Below are 22,692 nucleotides of genomic sequence, written 5' to 3'. Positions count from 1 at the left end.
ATAAAAGAATGCGCTGGCAATGAGTTGCTGATGGCCTGTACAGACTAGACTTTTTTTAAAATTTCTAAAATCTGCCTTCAAAATGCTATTTCTGTATGGACTTTTTGCCTAAATAGCACACAAATGATCAAAATGTGCTACAAGAAGTGAGAGACTTTAACACAAAGAAGATATACCATGGAAGCTTGATGTCCGCCACTAAATTTTTAATGTACATACAAATTAATATGGAAGCACTGTATAAGTTAAAAGGAAAATTTATTTAACAAATAAATTAGTGATCAGTTCTAGACTAAAAGCTTAGAGCCGTTAATAACTGCATGCCTGCCTGTTTCTTTGTTGTTATCAGAGAAGTGTGCACCCTAACTGACACTGACACGCTGTCTTCCCACAGCCTCCACGATGGAAGATTTGCTGAGAATCATTGAAAGGCTATATTCCCATCAGAAGGAAATCTGTAACCTCTTCCAGTTGCTGGAGTTTGAATTGTGCCATGTTTTTGTGTTGCAGTCACCACAAAAGACTGTACTTGTTTAATCACGACGTACAATCAGTTACGCAAACTGTGGGAGAACAAGGAAAAGCAAAATGAGCTGTCAAAGATGGCCTCTCAGCACAACAGTGGTGCCCCCTATTTGCCATCAGGGGAACTCCCTCACCTGCATGCCAGCATGCGTGGTTCCAACTGTAGTTTAGGTTGGTTTACACTAGCTGCTTCCCACTTTTATTTAACATACCCCATGTGCAACCTTTCCAAAACAAATTTTTCTCAGCATAATGTCCATTCCTTTGCAGTAGTTTCTAGTATTCATGGAAGGGTTGATCCTGTAAACCTTGCTTTAAGCTGTTATCCCTTCATTTTGCTTGTTGGTTGGGTCTGCATCACTTTAAAACAAGTAGATATCTGTGCCTTTCTGCCTCCCTCTTCTTTTCTTGAAGAGAGTAAAAAAATTCACAAAGATAGGATCCATACATAAAATACATATAGCAGATTCACTCATCTTTTTTTAAAAAAAGTAGATTGTAGTCATAAAAAATTTTGGACATTTATTATAATGGTCTTTTTGGTTTGTTTGTTTGTTTGTTTTTAAAGCAAAGGTATTATTCACAAATTCTTAATTGCATTTTTTGTTTACATTTTAACAACATAATCATTAACTAGAATTGAAAAAAAGTTATGCATAATTAAATAAAATGTAATTAGTTTTTGTTTTTTTGTGTGTTTCTTTTTGTTATAATGGTAGATTTTCTTAGCAGAAACTTAATGTTCACATATTTTATTGTCTAGATAACTAGACCATCTTGCTGCCTCATTTTTCTTGACCACTTGATCTCAGTAATGATCCACCATGATCACCATTATCAACAATAGTACCTTTTTGAGGACATTTTTTCACTTGCTTTATGATTGCTCACATGGATTTGAATCATTGCTAATTTTACAGTTTAAAGAAAAGTTTTAGTGATTTTGAATATACATATCTACATATAAACACAATAACAGTCATAAGACATTTTTAATATCACCATATTTTGAACATTGTGTAAGTAAAATGAAGGGAAAAATTCATTTAAAACAAAAGAATCAAAGTTAGTTTATTTTTAAATTAATCAATCGGGGTTGTGATTAAAAAATGCTTCCCCATCCTACAGTTAAATCTTTACCATTTGGTCTTGTATGCTGGCCTGCATGTGTGTTGTGTTGAGGTGGCTGAAATTAACCCATCAGTTACTCAATTTACTGCTAATGATGATACATTTTGCAAACTCTAACTTCAGATTCTGTTGTTGCTGCTCATCAACCATGCCTACTGTGACAGTAACGTTTATATGTTGCAGTAGTAAAACAATAGAAACATTTTTAAGTGACTGAGACCAGACCTGCTGTGTTTTGAACTAATGCATTTGTCTCTTGCAGCATTTAATTCTCCAGTGTGCTCTGGCATCTTGACTTGTCCCTTTATACCTTGCTGTCCAGCACTTTGGCAATCACCCGCTATTTTCTTTTGCTGCTTATTGAGTGCATGAGCATGTAAAAATCTTATTTTGCTGAATTATATTGGAAAAACAAAGGCTAAGTTAATACATTTTCTTTTCTTCTCAGAAGCCAGCTTGTTCCTATTTGCTAGTGAGGTTTTTTCCTGAAAACAAAGCAACAAACCATTTATAATAAATATGCTTTTCAGTAACTAAAAAAAAAGAAGAAATAATAAGGATGTTTTTCCCAGCATAATGGACATAATCCATCAGGTATATTCCTGGAAACTTGGTTTCCTTCTGCCTGAGATGTGATGAGTTATAAATGAAATCTTTCATAGCTTTTCAAACTGAAAAGAAACCCTGACCCTCAGGATAAGAGTTCCATTTATTATTGCAGTTATAAAGTCTATGGCGTTTATATTATGCAGAAGTGAGTGCAGCTCATTTGTTGGAAGGGGGAAATGGTTTACTCAAGATTCTCTTTTTGTTTTCTTTTCGCTTCAAAAAGCCTTGCCTTTTCTAAGTGACAATTGTTTATTGCCATATTCTTCCTGATCAACACAAAAGATTTAAAAATGATTATTCTTAAAGCAGCTGCATAGTCAGCAAACTGTTCTGTTACTGTAGCCCAGCAGTTCTCAACCTTTTACTTGTGACGCCCCTCTGACGAACAAAAGTACGTCCGCACCCCCCCCTCCCTCTTAGCCAGTAATGTAAGCTAATTTCAGTAATACTGGTATAAGAAACTTTTAAAAAATGACCATCTTCGCGCCCCCTTGTAAGCACGTCGCGCCCCTCTGGGGGGGTCGCGCCCCACCGTTTGAGAACCGTGGCTGTAGCCTGTGGTGGGCATTACTTTGTTCAATCCCAGCTTGTTTTATCCCTTGTAGGTTTGGATTGGAGAGTCAGCATAAACTGATTTTCATACTAGCCAGAACAACTGTCTGTTGATGAAAGATATTAGCTAAACTAACTGCAGTGATATTATGAATAAAGGTAATTTCTTTCTAAAGAAAGTTAAAAGTGATTGGAAGCATGGATCTAAAATCTGACCTTGGTATCAGATTTGCTGGGAAGTCATCAGTTGTGTATACAAATGTATCTGGATTGTAAGGCTTTTGTAAGATTCTTGTCTGCTCATTCAAGAACAAAATGTTAATGTACAGTGAAGGGTATTTGAACATTGGAAGTAATATTAATCAGTCCATCTCCAAAATGTAAAATGCTAGTTGCAAATTTTTTATTTAATCTTCCTTATTCCAGCATACAGAAAAATTATGATTTGTGCATGCATATCGAAAGCACAAATCTAATTTATTGTTAACAATTTGTTTTTAAAGATTTTAATAGTGAAGAACTGTCAGAAAAATCCTTCTCAGGTAGTACCTTTGCCTGAGCACAATGTAAACAACACAAGGAGTTTGGAGAGAGATAAAGAAGGCAAAGATTGTCCTTGGTGTATCTGTTGATCTGGAAGAACATGGCAAGGCTTTTGCAGAATAGTATGAGCTTTTGTGGATGACTGTGAGATGACTTGGGATTTTTTGCCAGTACACAATGCATGCCTCTGCGTTCCTCTGCCAACCAAGTGGCCTTCACGTTGGGCCACTGAGCGGCTTCTGTCTAAAACCCTCTGCTATGATCACCCTGAGCCCAACAACAACAGCAGAAAGGCCTCCGTGCAGGTTAAAGCCTCGCAGGTGGCAGTGGCGTCTGCTTCCTCTGTCACTTCTAAGTTGGTGCCAGGTCAGTGTGAGGCTGGCATTGCTTACAAGTCCAGTGAATTTTGCACAAGGTGCTGCTGCAAAAGTTGTGCAAGTCTGCAAACCTTGGCTGTTGTTTGGTGGCATCATCCATATTTCACCTTTTACCTTTCCCATTTGACTGCTGCTCATTGTCTTTCATTTCTATCATTTGCTGCAGTAGCGATTTTCTTATTCTCTGTTCTTTGATAACTGTACACGATTACTTTAGAATATTAACCTGGAAAGTTGTAAAGACTTCTAAGAAAAACAAATGAAGAGGAAAAGCAGAACAAACCAAAACCAAAGCATAAACAAGTGGTGCTAAGATGTTGGGAAGAATTGAAGATAGAGATGTGTGTGGGAAGGAAGAGCAGGTGTTATGTGTGAAGAAGTTTATAATGGATAAATTCCTTTGAAATGATATTACAAATGTGTAGGGCAGTGATGGCTGCGGAGGGAAAACAATAAACCTATCTTGCAAAGTCTTGTTTTGTTTGTCGGAAACTTTCAGCACATGGTTCATTCATCAGTTTTAATGTTGGTTGAGCTAGCTGCCTGTATCTGTCCACCTTGTCCGTACCTGTATTTATAGCACTGTTTCTTGTAACCTTTTCTGGCTAAATGTTATTTGCTTGATGTGCCTTACTGTAAAGCATAGACTATATTTTAATCTCTTATTTCTTTTTCCAGTAAATTTCTGTCTTATGCAATGGTTTCTTAGCTTTGCTGTCAGCATGAATATACAAATTTTGCGTTTTATTTTTCCCTTGTTATTTATTGAAGCCCAATAGCTATACCCCAGCTCTGCATACACAGTGTTGCTTCATATGCTTGCTGCTTTAAGCTTGGTGAAGACACACAGATTTGGTTTCCTCTTATAGTTTACTTTTTTAAAATTTGGATTTTGGTCTTGAATTTGTTTCACTTGAGGCACGTAGAGGATTGGTTATGGAGAGAGGGTGTGTTTTAATTACTAACTAGGTTATGCTTAGGTGGTAGCTTCCTGCCTAGTCTTCTTGTAGTCTGTATGGGATATGTAAAGTGCAAGTGAGTATTCATGTGAGCATGCTCATGTATATATTTTGATATCTTTGGTAAATCTAAGACTGTGTATGTAGTGCATATTGTATGCAGAAAAGAGAGATTGAGGGAGGGAGAGAATGAGAGAGTGTACGTGCACATGTATTTGCATGTGTATGTGTGTGTGGGATTTAGGAAGGTGGGTTGAATATAATTGATATTTGTAGAGTAACCGACAGCCATCATCTAGACAAATTCCTAGTATAATGTCACTTAAAAAATAAATCATTCTTCTTGTTACCCCATCAAGTGAATTTTTACTGTCCTATTTCCAGACAAGAGCAGTTAAAAAAAAAAAAGAAGAAGAAAATGAAAGAATTATGTTTTGTAGGCTGGCAGATGGAAAAGAAGGGGTGCCAATTACTATCAGCCTTTAATCAATTTTTAGAGTTTCAAATAAAGGGGTCACATGTTATGTACAGTTTTCTAGAAAAATAGGGAAAGAACAATGACAAGGAAATAGCCTTTTCTGTGTCTGTTTAATTAAGCTAATTTTACCTACAGTCTGTAGCAGTGTGACAGGTGACTACAGAAGAATGGCTTTTACCACCTGAAAATCTTTTTACAATACTTTCTTGCTCTATTTGTGATTAAGAAACAAAGAGTGGTGTATTACAATGGTATGTACCGTAGAACTATGTTTGTTGCTTGTTGGTCTCCTTTTCACTTTCAGGAATATGCTTTGGCAACTCCATTTTTTGCAGACAAAACAGAATTACACTTGGTCTGAAAAAAAATCAACATAGTAGTTTGCTGCTTTAAATCAAATTTTCATGGTAACTGATAAAAATGGTACTTTTCAATCCTTTCACAGATTAAATGTTTAGTGTTAAAATCAATAGATTTACATTGATAAATATATGTTGCTCAATTTGATCCCCTGTTGTAATTTTAGAAAGGAGAATGAGTGGTATTTGAAGGGAGAAGAGGTGCTTCAGTCCACCTTTTGCATGTTATTTTTAGATACAGTGTAGAGTATAGTTCATCCTTCTTATAGCCACTAGGCTACAGGATCTTTAACTTATTTTGTACTAAACTGCTTGTTCACAACCTTTTCATGAAGAGTGTAGGATGTTTAGATCATTTCTAAACATTATTCAGCTTGTCTTGAATTTAGAGTGCTACAGATAGAGCAATATGCTAAAAGTTGCAAAGGTATTTTAAAAAGTTTTAGAATCTGTAAGTTTTGAAAATATGCAGATGGAATCCAGGTCACAAATTCTGTTAATTTGTACATACATTTTTAAGGTTATCTTTAACAGAGTCTTTGCCATTGGTTTCTTTTCCTTGGTATGACTGAAACATAAAACCATGAGAAGGCTTGGTGATTGACACACCGTTAAATGGACATTTAATGTAGGAGTCTCGTGCAAATTTTAGTAGAAACAGGTCCTAATGAAAATGAGATACTGACTTTTTTCTGTTTTGGTATTGAGCATGGTTTGCAGAGAAATCAAAACAAACAAAAAAAAAAGGGGGGTGGGTGGGTGAAAAGGAATATTCTTATCTATGGATAGTGTGGGATGGGTTTCAACGGTTCACTCAGTATGTTTATATAAAACAGGTGAAACAAGTTGCTGAAAATAACTGAGTGCTTAATGTCTTTTGACGATATTTTGTCATTATTACTGTTTCTTGATTATCTTGGTTATGACATTTATTAAAACTTGTCATAAAAAAAAGGTCGTGCCCTGCTGTGTGTAGGTGTGTATGTGCACGTGCATGGTGTGCACACACAAAAAAGGGAATAGAAGAGCACATGTAAAGTGAATTTGCATGATTGTGAAAGAATACAGCATAGTTTTTCATGAATCTAGACTTTAATTCTTAAATAGCAAATTTTTTTTTATGAAAATGCGTTTTGGAACTATAGTGAATCTTCTTGGTATGTTTGCATATTATCCTTTATTTTTAAATTTCTGACTGCATTAGTCTTGTCAGTTTTCTTTGTTTCCAGCCAGGTGAATAACTTACAGACAGAGAACAACAGAACAAATCTAAAACCTATTGAGAATATTTGATTTAGTTTATGCTCATTTGAAATATTTAAGATCATTTTTGCTTATTTACATTTTTGAGAAAAGGGTAACTTTTGATTATTTATGTTAAATTCATACTCATGCATAAGAACATGGCCTTTAGTTATTAGTTAGACTTCAGCAATGTAGCAATCTAACCGTATGCTGGCCTGTATCAGTATGTAAGAAAGTATGCATTGGCCCTGCTTATGCATTGTATCACATCAAGAATATTTACATTTTGTTTTGAGATTAAGATGTAAATTATGATTATAATAACGAAATATGACATAAAAATGAGAAATTTTAGTATGTGGCAGTTCAAATAATTAGATGATACATAAAAGCTTAAAATCTCTAGCCACTGCACATATAGTATTTATACTTTGCTTTATCATCTTCTTTATGCTCGACAAGTAGGAATACATTTAATTTTATGTTATTTTAACACCATAAGCTTGTGGATTACAAAGTTAAATTTCATATATATATATGTGCATAATTATGATGCCTTTTTAAGAATCAAGACATTAGTGAATTGTATCTTTGTTCCTTCTACAGGAAGCAGCCATTCAGGGAGCAGCAAGAAAGAAGGAAAAGAGAAAGGAGAACGCAAATCTGTTTCCCCAATGGGAAGTGGCAGTGACTCAGATGCAGCCAGTCTTGTCAGTGGTCGGCGAGTGCAGCCAGGTGAACGACCTGGAGCACCCCCAACCAACCTTGGGGCCCTCCCTCCTGAACTGTCAGGCAGTCGGCAGTCATTTCGTATGGCCATGGGCAATCCATGTGAGTTTTTTGTTGATGTCATGTGAGGTGGTTCTTATTTCTTTGACACTGTGTGTAGGTGCAGCACATTATAGATCATCTGTGCCATCAGGAAAAATGACAGTGCATTTGTGTTGTGAACTGACTTCGGAAGCGTTTTTTTTTTTAAAACCTGCTTTCTACTGGAATGACATCTGTGCTTCTTATTTTTAGATTTTTTTTATTACCATTTCTTTTTAAGTTTTACAAAGTTTGCACGCAAGGAGGGGAAAAATAGATCTAGCACCAAACAAACTGAGGCTGAGTGATGGTTATTGACACAAGGTCCTGCAAATGATCCTGCATGTGTATGAAGGGGCAATGAGCATGTCAGTGACTTGTGGGCTGTTGAGTGAACCTGTTCAAGAAGTCTCAAATGCAGTGTTGATATAACTCTGTTTGTGCAAGTGTGTTGCAGCATGCAGCATTTCAACTTTTATTTGATGCAGATTTGTATGTCCTAATCTTGCCAAGTTCTTTTGGTCATGTCTGTCTCATTTTCTCGGTCTGAATTATTTCTGACCATGAAAATCTGTCTCTTTTGCTTTTTTCTTGAAGACAAGCCAGTGAAATTATTGATCACAAACTATAAAGCAACTATAAGGACTTTGCTGTTAAAGTATTTTTAATAACCTGGAATTTCTTTTTTTTTTTGGGGGGGTGGTGGTGTTAGGAACATAAAAGAATTGTATGGTATTAATAAGGACCATGAATTTATTGTGAACTGAAAATTTGTGAGCATGGAATAGGGTTCCTAGGGCTTTTTTCCAATTTTTAAAATTTAATAGTGTAAAACACACATAGATATAAAACCAAGTTCAACCATTGCAGTGTAATAAGCAGCCCAATATTTTCATGGTCTTTCATATGCCATTGTTATCGTTATATCTCTTGGATGCAATATCTCTTTTCAGTTCATCTTATTGTAAGCCACATTTTTTAACATTTTTTTTTTCGTGAAATGTATTTGTGTAAAGATATTCCTGGTCTGTATGATCATTTTCTGTGTGTTTTCTTTTTTTGTGCATATGTATTAAGTGAACTGTGCTTTGTACATTCAACTGCAGATGCTTGCTATGTAAAGGTCAAGAAAGTATATCTTTGATGCTTTTTATATAGTTCTGTGAAGCTCTCTATCATTTCCACTTGACAGCTCTTCAGATGTAAAATGTAGAGGTGCAGCTTATGGCTGCAGTTGATCTGAATCTCTTTTTTTTAATTCGTTACCGGTTAGCCTGTCAACTTCTTTGTAATATAGCGTGGACAAATATAAGAACGTTGGCATCATGTTGAACTTGGGGGGAGTGTGAAAGAGTGAGCGAATGACAGAAAATGAAAGCATTAGGGGAATATAAGGTAACCTTACTAATGAGTATAAAACAGCATTACGAAAAAAGCATTAGTGCAGCAAGTGTCTTTGCTGCCATCCTTAATGGTTATTCACCAAAAGCAAAGCTTTAATTTACAAACAAGTAATGTTTTTAGTTCTTTTATTTTCTTTGTTTATTTTTTTAAAAAAAGGGGAGACTGCATTCTTTAGATTTTTTAAACTCACAATTGATCTTGTATTTACTAACCTTTTAAGTAATTTTCTTATAGGAAAACTTTGGAAGTTTCTCCATGTGAAGTTTTTGCAGCAAAATGATATTAGTAGCATCATTTCACAAAATGTTATGATATTCTTTTGTGAAGGATGCAAAGTTCTTTGTCATTCATATTTCTTCTGAATTATGGTTCAAGAATGCAGCCTCAAAGGATGTAAAATACAGTTTAAACTGTGGAAGAGAACTTAGTGTATTAACTTTTTAAGCAATAATTTCTGCTTAGATTTTATCATAACCAGATTATTTTCTTAATGACAGGCATATTTTTTTTTTAAAAGTGGTTAGTATAAAATGAGGTATTTTAGGATGGTGTTACAGAATGTTTCAGTTGTCTACTTTTAATTAAGGCGTCTTTATCGGAATAGCTAGCTCTCTCCTGTTTTAAAGAAAGGTTGTCTTTCTTTTTTGTGGACTATATGGCTCATAAGTTAACCTGGTTCTGTCATCGTTTCTTTTTCCATTTTGTTTCATGTGGCTTTATGCATGATTGGATTGTTTGATACAAAAAGGAATGGTAGTTTCTGTTAGAAAATTGGTGTCATTTTAGTCATTAATTGCAGTATATAACTACTTGCTTCCTAACCTTTGATGGCCATTTGTTCTTGAATCTTATGTTCAGCCAACATAAGCATGCCTTTTCTGACAGATCATTGCTATTATATTTATTGTAGCCCTGATAGAAGCAGAGGATATAGAGTGATTGCCGCCTTCTCCACTCCATCGCTCGCTCACACGCTCACTCACTGTGCCGGCCCACAAGTGATGGCGGTGGGTTTTTTTGGCATGCAGGATGTCAGCCTGGAGAAGAGAGGCCAAGTAGTGAGTGGAGCAGCCATGGTGCTGAAGTGAACTGACTGCCATCCACTTGGTAGCACCTTGTGTGGAGTTGGCTTCCTGTACTAGCATACCAAAATCAGTGCTAATCATCACTGCCATGTGGCACTACTGACCGTTGCTTCTGAGTTTGCTTTGTCTCAATGTAGTGGTTCTGCTCAGCCTCAGATTAAAATCGCTTCAGTCTTCTTGCCTTGCATCACTCCAGTCCAATAATAACAGCATGTGACGATGCTTTGCCTCTGCTGCACATTGAGAGTGTTTGCAAGTGTGGGGTGGACACTCTTGCCTAACAAAGTATCAGAGCCTGCTGATGTGCTTGTATTCACCTGGTCACCGGACGGCTGTTGTGAAAGCAGTGCTGCAAAGTAAAGTTGCTTTCTTCCTCAGCAGATTGTGAGACGCGTCAGCTCCAAGCGACAGCAGAGCCCCCAACTCCCCACCTCCCTAAAATCTCAGTTATTCATTACCATGACAACAGCCAGTGGTTATTCAAGCATTTATCTTTGCTGTAGCTTTGCCAGGCAAATGCAGCTGTTGAACAAGATTTATCATCAGTGTCTGACATCAAGGGGAGAACCATTTTGTGACAGAGAAGTATCAGTTTTGTGCTTTTGTTTACCGTTCCTTCCAGTCATGAAGCTACTTGTCTCCATAAGTTTGGCTCATGAATCAGCATATTCACTCAGGGCAGTGCCTGGCTGCATGTTCTCCCAAAGAGAAAAAGTAGTCCCCTTCCCTCATAAATAATCCTTTGCCCCAAAGGGGGTGGGGGAAATGTGGAAAGAAAATGAGCAGTGGATCATGTTTTCTGCTTTGTTTTGGTTTGTACCTTCAACATGGAGTGATATCTTCAAAGGGTAAAAGACAGCACTTCCAGCTTTTTTAAAAATAAAACGTGTCTTTAAATGTGTCACAGAAACTATTTCTACATGAAATGTGCAGAAGCTGGTATGGCTGTCCTACAGCATTGTCTTTCCATATACACAAAAATGACAAAACTGCAGTTTTTATGGTGCCGAGCTTGGTCAGAAAAGCTCTGATCCAGACAAATATTTTAGTTTACCGTGTAAGAAATAGGATGTGTTTAAGTTAGAGTGCATTGACATGCTAATTCTTGCATTAATATGAATATTTTTAGCACACAGGAACAGCAGGACATGTGTGTCTCCTGTTAGTTGTGGGAATGGAAGGTGTGCACTTAGTTTCCCAGAAACAGGAGGTGATTGGTCTTGCTTGTGTGGAATGTAGGACTAAAAGACTGCTAATAATTTAGAAAACAGAGATGCCCTGGGATATGGGATGCACGTGGGATAAATACTAGAGCCAATATATTTTACTCTCTTTACCAGCTGATTTGCAGTAGCTATGTTGCTTATTAAAGGAATTATGAGAATATCGCCAACTGATAGCCTGTGAAAAGGTCAGGGATCTGATTGTGTGATTGTTGCAATCCAAGAATAAGGATTCACAGAAATAAAGCAGCTTCATGTCTGTATAAACATTTTAGATAAAGAGATGAAACAGCAGCAAGATTGGCCAAGAATCACGAGTAGTATGGTTCAAGATGCCTGCCACACTTCTCAACAAATGGAAAACAGCAGTAACAATCCAGAAAAATACATCAAGAAGCAGATTAGCGCAGTTTCATCTTCTGTCACTGTTGATAAAGTTGTTACCAATGCTTTAAGCAAATTTTTAATTCAAGGATTTAGTTTTGTATTTCTGTGATCTTAGACTTTTGATTTCTACTTGCCAGTGAATTTTGTATGCTTTGCAATATCTGACCTTTTTAACACCTGAGTCAAAACATTGCTTTTATCCACATAGATATCTCAGGTAGTGACCACCCAGAAGAGCTAGTTTTTGCATAGTTATGCATTCCAAGAGTTAGATCACAGAAATGGTAAAATTAGGACAAATTAAGGAAGAAAATGAGATCTAGTTTGCTTATCTGCTTTGGGGAGAATGTGATTGACAGTGTCCTCAATTCCATCCAGTCCTGCTTTCATATGCATTTAGTTGGCTTTATTTTCACTAAAATGTATAACAGAAACAATGAACAGTATATCTTTAGATGGGAGGTCATTGATTAACCAGCAATTGTACTCTTTTTAGTTGTTTTTTTTTTTTTAAAGAATATTTGTTACATATGTAATGTACTGTACCAAACAGTCTCTTTCCTGTGCCAAACATTCAACCACTTGGTCTTTATAATGTGCAATTTAAAAAAAGTGCTGCTTTTTTTTTTTTCCTTCTTTTTCTGTCATTGGAAATAAGCATTGTGACATTGTAAACTACCTTTCTGTACATGTACCTCTTACAGCTGCAAGTTCAGAACTTTAGAAATGTGTAAGGGAATTAGGTTTAAGGTTGTCTGTTTATAAATATTAATTGTACAGTTAAGTGAAAGAAAACAAAATTTAAAGTAATTAAATTTTCTAGCCTTTTCTAAATCTGAGATTACTACAAACATACTTATTCTAATTACAATATTAACATGTTTCATCTGAATCAGTTTTCAGTAATTTATAGTTGGTTTTCTGTCATATGTTTCAAATTCAAATGGTGATAAATATCTGAAAATATAAGAGGCTGTTATAGTCAGCTTTGTCTTAAAACTTGAAAGATTGTGAAAAGAATCCACATATTCAAGGTTGTGACCTTTTATTTATAAATATTTTGCCAGCACACTAAAGTTACAGAGAAAGATTATCGTAGCAAGTGATGTTTCAAAGGTTGTAAGAAAGGGGTCTGATTACCCTGTTTTTTGTACAACAGCTTCAAAGCTTTAAACCATTTTTCTGACTTCTTCAATGGCATTTGTGGTAGATGTTGCAGAATATTTTAAATCACAGTTTAAGCTTCATTGGAATTAAATTAATATTGCATTTAAAAATATTTGGTAATTTTTGTAGTAGGCACAAAATGTTTTTTTAAATATTTTTTTACATTTATTATTTTTTTTTTATAATATACTTTTTATCCATTGAAGGTATTAATATTTATAAAATATTTTTATGTTTTCCTGCGTAATTTGTTTTACACAAACTATTTTATAAATAAAAGTATTGAAAGACAGAATTAGACATAATCCAGTACTATTTCTGGTTCTTGAAAAAAAGAAAATCACACAGGGCTGGTTTTGATACTGATTTTGTAACAGTTAAAGTCGACTGTCACTGTGAGTCAACTCTTGCAGTGAGCATGGTGAAAATGTGATGTATGAGACAGGCCAAAATGTGTTGTATCAGTATGCAGCAAGCCTACCAGCAAGATGTTAAATTAGAAGTTTTGTTGGTGTGCTGAACACATTTTTAAGGCCTTTTGATGAGGGATTGACAAAGACTGCAAAGGGAATAGCAACAAAATAAAGATTTAAAGTAAGCAGTAGCTTACAGTTTACATCACGCTTTTATACAGAACACAGATCATGGTGTTGATCATAATTAATTTAAAAGGTTATTGATTAAATATACTTACAGTAAAAAGTAAAGTTAATGAAATATATAAGAGTTTATACAGCATAAATGAAGACCATAAATAGTAGCTTATCTTCTTATGCATATTTGAAAGTTTTAAATTACGAATTTTGTGCAGAGCTAACTTTAAGTCAATGATCTTATCTGGAAGAAAAGGGGTCGGTTGCTATTCTTTTTTCTAAAGATAAGTAGTGTGCCCTCCTGTAGCTTTTTAATATGCAGTTGTGAAGTTTTAGCAGCTAGAAATGTGTCTGTATATATTTGTCTGATTCTCCAGTCTCATGCTGTTGAGCTGAGAATGTGAGCTGATTACAAGAAATTGTTTACATACCAGAGACTGCAAAGATGTAACTCCTGTCTTTTTATTATAATTTCAAGAGTTAAACCACTAGATCTGCACAGTTTATTTATGTCTATAAATAGAACACTACTTTTTTTTTGGTATATGATGAATTCTACTGTTTTAGACAAGAAAACGATAGTCTTTTAATTGAATTCTAAGGTAGATTCATTGTGTGCATACAGCTTCAATCAGGCTTATGTAATAAAGTTTCTCCATGATCCTTGAAACAGAGGATTTCACTTTCAGTATAGATTCTCTTAACTTCTTACAAAAGAATAGTTTGTAGTTTTGGGTATATTTGCCTATAATATACCTATAATGCTGACTTTATTGTGCTTGTCAACAGCATGTAACTCCAACATTATTGGGAAACATTGCTTGAAGAAGTAGACACTAGACAAACTTAAAGCTTTACAACAACTTATTAGGTGATTGTCTTGCATAATGATATTTGTCTTCCTGTTAAGAATTGTTGTTTACTTTATTGATTGATTCTAATAGCAGATGCCCTCAAATCATGTTAAATCAGGTTAAGACTCTTTCGACCTGTTAGGTATGTTACTTTTTATATAACATCTCATATAGTTAAATGTGTGTGTAGATGATATATAAATTACATATTTCTTTTATGTCCTTTTTCTTATACTTTATTTCCTATTCCTTTTCAATTGTCTTGAAAACGTCTTGAGTTTGCTAGATGATCATGGGACTGAGCAATCTTTACAGGGGTTTCTATCAGCTTCTGTGAAGCAGTAGAAGCAAGTTTTACATTTTGTTTTATTGTAGTGGTAATCATGCTTGCTCCCATAAGAAGACTAATGCTGCTGATCTGATCTCATGGCTGTATTTTTGGGCTGATCTCTCACTGAGATAGGTGTTGTGAGGGTTGGGTTAATTTCTGTCTATGTTGTTACAAACTTGCAATTAAAACTAACAGAAAGAGAACAAGGTATAACACTTTATATCTGTTTAAAACCCTTACATTATAATGTTGAAAAATGGTAGGAACACAATTTGACCTTGTTGAAAGAAGTAGCAAAAATTTTTTTTTTTGGGGGGAGGGGGGGAAATTAGCTGTTGAAAAAATACATTTGTATCCGTAGAAAGAAGAGCCGATTTTGGTACCATTGGATTTTTTTCTTCGATGAGGTAAAACTGCCATAAAGTGCATGGTTGTTAGTTCCTATGTGTTTTAAATCATGAAAAAGGAGAATCTTACATGCAGCTAATCCTGGGATATGGGCACTTTCCCCCACACACCCATACAGACTATCAAGCAACCCGTTTCTGTTAGTAGTGATAAAAATTCACTACTCGTGCACACTAACAATTTTCTTGATGGTCATTGCCAACACAGACGTCAGCCAGTCATCATTTATCATTTTTTTTTTTTAAACAGCAGCTGATTTAAAAAAAAAAGCCTGCTCATGCTGTTAAAGCCAGTCACTGTATACAGTATGTACAATGTGTATCTTTTTAACACACATTTTTGCCATGTATAATTTTGTTATCCATGTAATTATCCAGATACACCCCATTTTTTATGTCTTTTTTTTTTTTTTTTTGGTCCCTCTGGTACCCAGGTAGCAATGAACTGTCCCAGAAGCCACTTAGTATTTATGTGACAGGTTTACTGTGTTTGCTGAGCGTATGAATGTAGACGGGCAAGTGTAAGCTAGAATATGCATGTGTGTGAACAGAAGTCATGGTATGCCAGCGCAGGCACCCTCATATTGTCTGTATGCACCTATGCCAATGTATGTGATGTGTGGAAAAGCCAAGACATGAACTCACAGTGCTTAAAGTAACAGTTGGTTGGAAGAGACCCATACGAACCATAGCTTTTTATTTGCATGCTGTGTACACTTTCTTTCTGCTTAACTCTGTTATTCACAATAATTCTCATGATGATGACGGCTTGTCATTTCACATTTGTCATCCTGCTGATATTTCTAGAAGCACCAATGAAGCAAGACAGAAGCTGAGGCCTCCAAAAGGGACATTTTTGTGTGTTGTATGTTTGATTTGAAAATAAAGCCCTACAGCTAGTATGTCTCAAAAGGTGTGGAATGCCTGGTATTCTGCAGGAAGCCTGCAGTAAATGTCTGGAAGATTTGTGCCGAAAATGTCCATGTATCATCAGTGCACCTTAGGCAGGTGTTACTGTTGGGATGTCTGAACAAATTTGTCATAATAAAACTACTCGAATTCATGGACTGTGAACGAGTAAATTGTTTCTTGTATGCACCAGCGTGTGAGAGAGAGAGAGAGCATGCATGCATATTGTTTATGCAAAGAATTTGATAGTTTCTCATTCTGTTCACTCCCAGTCACTCAAAACATTTTCTAGTCATTTTTGGGGCTGCTAATAGAAATACAGCTTTGTATACTGAACCAATTTTATTTGTTTTAAATCAGGATACTCTTAGTCACCCTGTTCTAAAAAGACTGAAGAAGTTGCTGGCCACAACTTACAGAATATATATGTATTCATGCATGTAAAGAGTAGTGAGATATGACAGCGGACATTTGTGCGATATCGTTCAAACATCTTTTTTGTGTGAAGTAACCCTCAGCCATCGCTAACCGACATCCTACAGAGGATCAGATTTGTGCAAGGACTTGACCAACCTGCCTGACCTTTGCCTTTCCATTCGTTACTTTTCATCGTCTCAGTTTGTGTGTCGTCTTACTGCTCATTACTTTCGCCCTGTACTACCGAGGTAATTGTAGTTATCTGCCGGCGACTGCGAACACCATCATTTCGTCCCCAAACGAATGCCAGTCGTTGGCGAGATGTGAACGCACCAGAGGTGAACCCACGCCATCGGGGTCGGTCTTGCGCCCTCATGACGTCCCCCAGTGAACAGCAGTTATTCATCCAGCTTTTCTTCTGTTTGCCACGGCGTCGACCACTTTCGATGTAAGGACCCTCATGGTGGTCAAGGTGTCATGTCGGGGAACATGAACTACTTCACCGTACTCGGCTGCTCAAGACACAAATCTGAACAGTGAACATGCCACATCACCTTTGCACACTCTTCACTGGCTCACTGTTTTGCTAAAGCAAGAATTGTCTTCAGCTCTCTGCCGTGGATTCTTGACTGGCTCCTCCCCTGTCCATTTTTCTGATCTCTTGTCTGTCCCAGCTCCTACTCCTGTCAAAATATTATGCTTGGTCTTTTGTGGTCTTTCAGCTGCCATTATGATTCCACTTCACATCGCATTTCATAAGTCAACTGTAATCTTCTATCCTTAATTTCTCACTTTAATTTTCATTACCTGTTCATTTCACCTGTAGTAGCTGAGTGTGTTCAGTGTGTCAAAGAATGTCATTGTTAGCTAGTGCTTTAAATGTTATTTATTTCATTGTAGGTGAGAGCAGAAAGTGCGACCTGATTTGGTTGTGATGCCCGATGAAAGTGCTGTTGTTATCATATTGCATTTCTCAGGTCGTTGAGGAAGTGGAACTGATCGTCATTAAACGGGATAAATGCTACTGATCTGTAGACGATGTAAACATCAAGATCGCCGAGAACAAAAGTGTTAGCTGTACACTTACATGACCCTTGCACATCTGAAATGGTTCGAGCTGGACATTTGCTAAGACCGCTCATTTCATTTCTGTCAGTACATGCTCAGTTCCAGGCTGTCTGTATACTGTATACAGTTATGTGTCACACGAACTTTGAATCAAAAATGAAGAACTGTTTAATACAGCTGAATTTTTTGTAAAACAAAGAAGTACAACGGGGATCGATGTCATGTGGCAACCGGGGGTACAGGAATGGCCCACAGTCCAAGTCTGGAGGTAAACGGACCGTGTCCGCAGCCAGAGACGAACAACAAAGACCGGCGAAGCACCACCACTCAGTGGTGCCAGCCATGCTGTCCGACTGTTAGACGTGGACTTTGCTCACAGAGCAAGAGCGGCGCATCCAAGAGTTGAAAATGAAATGCTTCAGGAGACTCCCCCGGGTCACCTGCATGGAGCGATATACGAACGACTTCGCCCGCAGACTAATATCCCTGGACTGCCGGCAGACGATTTTTTTTTCCAGTTAACTGCTAAAACGAGGCATAAGACGACATAGCTTCCGGTTTATTCACATTCTTTGTTACGGTTCGCCGAGACTAACAGCGGATCACTTCGCAAGAGGCCATGAGTGAGTCTCGGCGTACAGACATCAGTCCATCAATACCCGTCCATGCACCGACAAGGTGGGTTATTGTAGAATGTAGATAACCACCAGACGACCTTGTGTTCACCTGGGGTCATATCAGGTTGGGAAGGTCAGCGGGTCAGTGGGATGAGAGAAGTTTGTCGAGAAATTGGAGATAAGAGGAGAATAAGTAGAACAGGTAGAGAGTGAGGGAAAGAAGTAGGGAGGGAGAGAGAGTGACCGAGAACATAAAACCTTTCCACACTGTCAAAAATAAGTCAGCGAAGGTAAAAAAATAGACAGGAAAAGTCATGCTGTTGGAAACTGTTGCAAGTAACATTTATCTGGGTTAGAAAAAGAGAAAGAAAAATTAAGAGAAGATCAATGTGTTATAGGAGCGAATGGGAAGGAGCCTGTGTTAAAACTTGTAGGTATTCCATTGACAGAAATTGAGTTCAGTATTTTTTGTTTTATCAAAGCAAAAGTTAACTTTTTAAAAATGAATATATATGGGTCCGCGTCATGTTTGCTCGCTACAAGAAAATGCGATAGTTTGTCGGATAGCTGCTCACTCTCAGTCCATCTAAACCTTTTTTCAAACAATTTGTTTTGTCTTGTAGTTTGGTCTACTGAATTACTGATGCATTCAATGTACTGTGGACTGTACAGCTGGCCAGCCTACAACTGCAGGCCACAAACATAATACTAGAATATTCCAGTCGCCACAAACATAAAGCTAGGACACCGCAGCCATCACAAAGTTTGATATAACCGTTAGTATCAGGTAAGTTCAACAAATGTTTACCTTAAGGGCTTCTGCTTACGCAAAAAATTGCGTACAGTACGCATTAAAAGTTCGGGAGGACCCCTTCAATTTTTGTCAATGGGGTCCCCTTCAAATATGGGCGAAGAACAGGGACCCCTTAAAAATCTGAAGAAGGGGTCCTGGGACCCCAAAGAATTTAGCCTTAGCAGAAGCCCTGTTAATGTTTACCTGTAATCTGCGTAGAAGGGTCATCACCTTTTTTGGATGTAGGATCAAATCATTATGCAAGGGAAACTGACAGTCATCAAACAAGTTTAATGGTATTAATCACAGAGTTATATATATATATACGTATGACAACTTGTACAACCAGTGTTAGCTATAAAGCATAGCACTTGTACAATATAGGGTGGATATATAGTTGACACTTATACAGTCAAGTTTAGCTATACCGTGAGATGACTCATGTACAGTCAGGGTTAGTTACATATTTCGTGAACCACAAGGTAAGCTATGACATATGTACAGTCAGGAGTGGCTCGCTTGGCTAAGTAACACCTGATAAGAATGTTTAGTTTCTATTGACACACACTCAGTTTGATTGTACACTTATGTCACACACACCACTGCCATTTGAAGAACTGCTCTAGGCAAATTGAAAACAGTGATTACACAGCCACAAGGAGGACATGTCTCCATCAGGCAACTAGACTGCTTCATCACACACTATCTATCTATCTATTCCTCTTTGTGCATCAGGTTGCACATAAGGCCTCAACCAGAGTCCGCCACCGATGTCGATCGGCTGAAACACGCTCTAGGTGACCCCATGTCCAGCCCTTTCCTTTCATCTCCCTTTCCACTGTTCTTCTCCAAGTTTCCTTTGGGCGGCCTCGTTTTCTTCGGCCGTCTGGAGTCCATCGTAGGGCGACTCTGGAAAGGTCTGCTGTCTGCTGGCGGAGCACATGTCCAATCCATCGCCAACGCCTTCGTTGAACCTGCGTGTGTGATGGACTCGGTTTCACTTCTTCGGTGGAGTTCTTCGTTGGTGATGGTGTTTGGCCAAAAGATGTTAAGTATGCGCCTGAGGCATCTGTTTTGGAAGACGTCAAGCTTGTTACTGATGGTTTTGGTCATCTTCCAAGATTCTGATCCGTAAAGGAGGGTGCTGATCACATTTGACTTGAAGATTCTCAGCTTGATCTTCTGGCTGATGTTTTTTGCCTTCCATGTGCTCCTGAGTGCGCCAGTCGGGCTCGAATCTCCACCTCCGCATCCCCAGTGTTTGACATTTTGGACCCAAGATAGGTGAAACTGTCAACTTCCTCAATCTCTTCTCCATTTAGTTTGATGCTGTCTTGGACTCTGGCGTTCACTCTCATACTGTTAGTCTTTTTTGTGCTGACCTTCAAGCCAAGGTTTCCAGCTGTTTCTGAGAAGGCCTTTGTTTTTCCTGCATGTCTTGGTGGCGGTGTGACAGCAGGGCAATGTCATCAGCAAAGTCCAAGTCTTCCAGTGCTGTTGTTGCTGTCATAGTCATGGTCCATCTGAGCCCTCTCCTCTCGCTGTCGTGGAAGTCTTCATGATCCAGTCCATGGCCAGGATGAAGAGGAACGGCGACAGAATGCAGCCCTGCTTCACCCCGGTACTGACGTTGAAGGGGTCTGTGAGCTCCGTGTCACAGACAACCTGGGATTTGAAATCGCTGTACAGCATTGCAATGACCTGAACAAGTTTTGCAGGGACTCCGTAATGCCTCAGGATCTTCCATAAGGACTCGCGGTGGATGCTGTCAAAAGCCTTCTCCAGGTCGATGAAATTGATGTACAGCGGTGTGTTCCATTCGTTGCTCTGCTCCAGAATCTGTCGCAGAATGAAGATGTGTTCGGAGCAGGATCGCCCAGGGCGAAATCCTGCTTGCTGTGGTCGGAGGTCTTTCTCAAAAGTTGCCGTCAGTCTTGACAAAACAATCTTGCTGAAGACCTTGCTGGTGAGGGAAAGAAGTGTTATGCCCCTCCAATTATTGCAGTCTCCAAGATCTCCTTTCTTGGGTAACTTGAAGATGAGCCCTGTCTTCCACGCAACAGGGACCTGCCTGATTCCCAAATTTGCCTGAAGATTTCAGTCAGCTTGGGAGCTGTCACATTCACGTCTGCTTTCAACATCTCTGCTGTTATTCCATCTGCCCTGGTGCTTTGCCGCTCTTCATTGTCTTGACTGCTGCTGTCACTTCTTCCAGGCTTGGTGGGTCTGTGCAGATGTCAAGGTCTATAGCTGCTGGCTGGATGTCTGCAAGCTGAGGGGGATCTGGTCTGTTCAGAACTGACTCAAAATGCTCCCTCCAGCGCTGTAGTTTTCCTGCTCTCCTCGACGACATTACCGTTCACGTCTTTCACTGGCACATCACTGTTCTTAAACCCGTTGTTTAGCTGTTTTGTTTATCTTGTAACAGTGTCTTCAGGTCATTTTTACTTGCTGCATTTTCTGCTTCATCTGCCAGTTTCTCTATGTGATATCTTTTGTCGGTTCTTGTCATCCTCTTTACCTCTTTGTTCAGTTTTGCATATCTTTGTCTGTGTTGTTCCTTCAGGCGTTCAGATCTGGTGCTGTTGATTCTTTGTTTGGCTGACTTTCTCTCTTCTATCTTCTTCCATGTCTCTTCTCTGATCCACTGTTCTTTCTTTTTCCGTTGGAAGCCCAGTATTTTCTCTCCTGATTCCTGTAAGACTCGATTGAAGTCGTCTAAGGTCATCTCTTGTTGGTCTCCTAGTGCCTGGAACCTGTTCTTTACTTCCATAGCAAAGGCCCTTTCGGTGGCTGGATTTTTTTAGTTTGCCGGAGTCCACTCTCTGCTGACGTGCCTGTTTCCTCGTGATCGACGCAGCTTCAGAGAAAACTGTGGCTATCACAAGAGTGTGGTCACTGGCAATGTCTGCTCCTCTGTAGGCTCTAACATCTTGAAGTGAGCTCCTCCATTTTCGGTTGATGATGATACATGGTCTATCTGGTTCTTTGTGATCCATCTGGTGATGTCCATGTTGCCTTGTGGATGTCTTTGTGTGGGAAGAGTGTGCCTCCAATCAGTAGGTTGTTTTCTTCACAAAAGTCTGCCAGTCTCTCTCCGTTGTCATTGATGCTTCCGATTCCATGTTTGCCCATGACATGCTCCCTGCAGGTGTTGTCACTTCCCACCTTGGCATTGAGATCGCCGATGATGAGCAACATGTCGTGGGCTGGAACGCTTTCTGAGGCTGCCTGGAGCTGATCGTAAAAAGCATCCTTGTCTTCTGCCTCAGAGTCATTTGTTGGTGCATAGCAGGCTAGCACTGTCAGCTTGGCTGTACTTGGAATGGAATCTTGCTCTCAAAAGCCTGGGTCCATAAGGCTTCCATTCCAGCAGTGCCTTTTCCGTTTTCTTGTTGAGGAGTAGAGCTACTCCTTCAGAGTGCTGAGCGTCTGATCTTCCTGAGAACAAGATGGTATGTCCTGACGCTAGTCTCCTCTTTCCGTGCCGGTCCATCTGACCTCACTGACTCCAGGATGTCCAAGTTGTAGTTGTCAAACTCCTTGACTAATTGGAGCATCTGCCAGTCTGGTACAAGGTCTGGACGTTCCAGCACCCCACCCTCAACTTCTGCCTCGCTTCAGTAAATCCGCTGTCGGGGCGCCAGCTCCCTTTCGGGTTTGGCTGTCGTCCGTCATTAGTCCAGTCTCCTGGTGTGCTTCATTACCTTCGCCATCTGTGACGAGTTCTCTGGTTTTAGTTTCTGTAACAGGATTTTTTTTACATGGTGGGGTTGTTAGCCCTACCACAACCTATTTTACCTCTAGGTGAGGTGTCCACCTTAGTCGCCTCTTACGACATGCCTGGCT

General features: G+C 38.5%; 1 protein-coding gene across 7 annotated transcripts in view; it reads left to right on the top strand.

Moving 5' to 3' along the window:
* Window positions 1-16,107, top strand: part of LOC112557799 (segment polarity protein dishevelled homolog DVL-3-like) — a 33,417-nt gene extending 17,310 nt beyond the window's left edge. For 2 of the 7 annotated variants that reach the window (XM_025227842.1, XM_025227841.1), the window contains exon 14: window positions 511-7,525. In XM_025227842.1, coding sequence (XP_025083627.1) covers window positions 511-977 — 467 coding nt within the window. In that variant the 3' untranslated portion in view covers window positions 978-7,525. Of the gene's footprint in view, window positions 1-349 lie in introns of all 7 variants that reach the window. The other 5 variants (XM_025227844.1, XR_003098002.1, XM_025227845.1 and 2 more) reach the window with 5 other exon arrangements.
* Window positions 16,108-22,692: the final 6,585 nt, after the last annotated feature.

This window comes from Pomacea canaliculata, linkage group LG2, assembly GCF_003073045.1.
Source record: "Pomacea canaliculata isolate SZHN2017 linkage group LG2, ASM307304v1, whole genome shotgun sequence".
In the NCBI taxonomy this organism is placed as follows: domain Eukaryota; kingdom Metazoa; phylum Mollusca; class Gastropoda; order Architaenioglossa; family Ampullariidae; genus Pomacea; species Pomacea canaliculata.
This window is presented reverse-complemented; position numbering and strand designations above follow the sequence as displayed.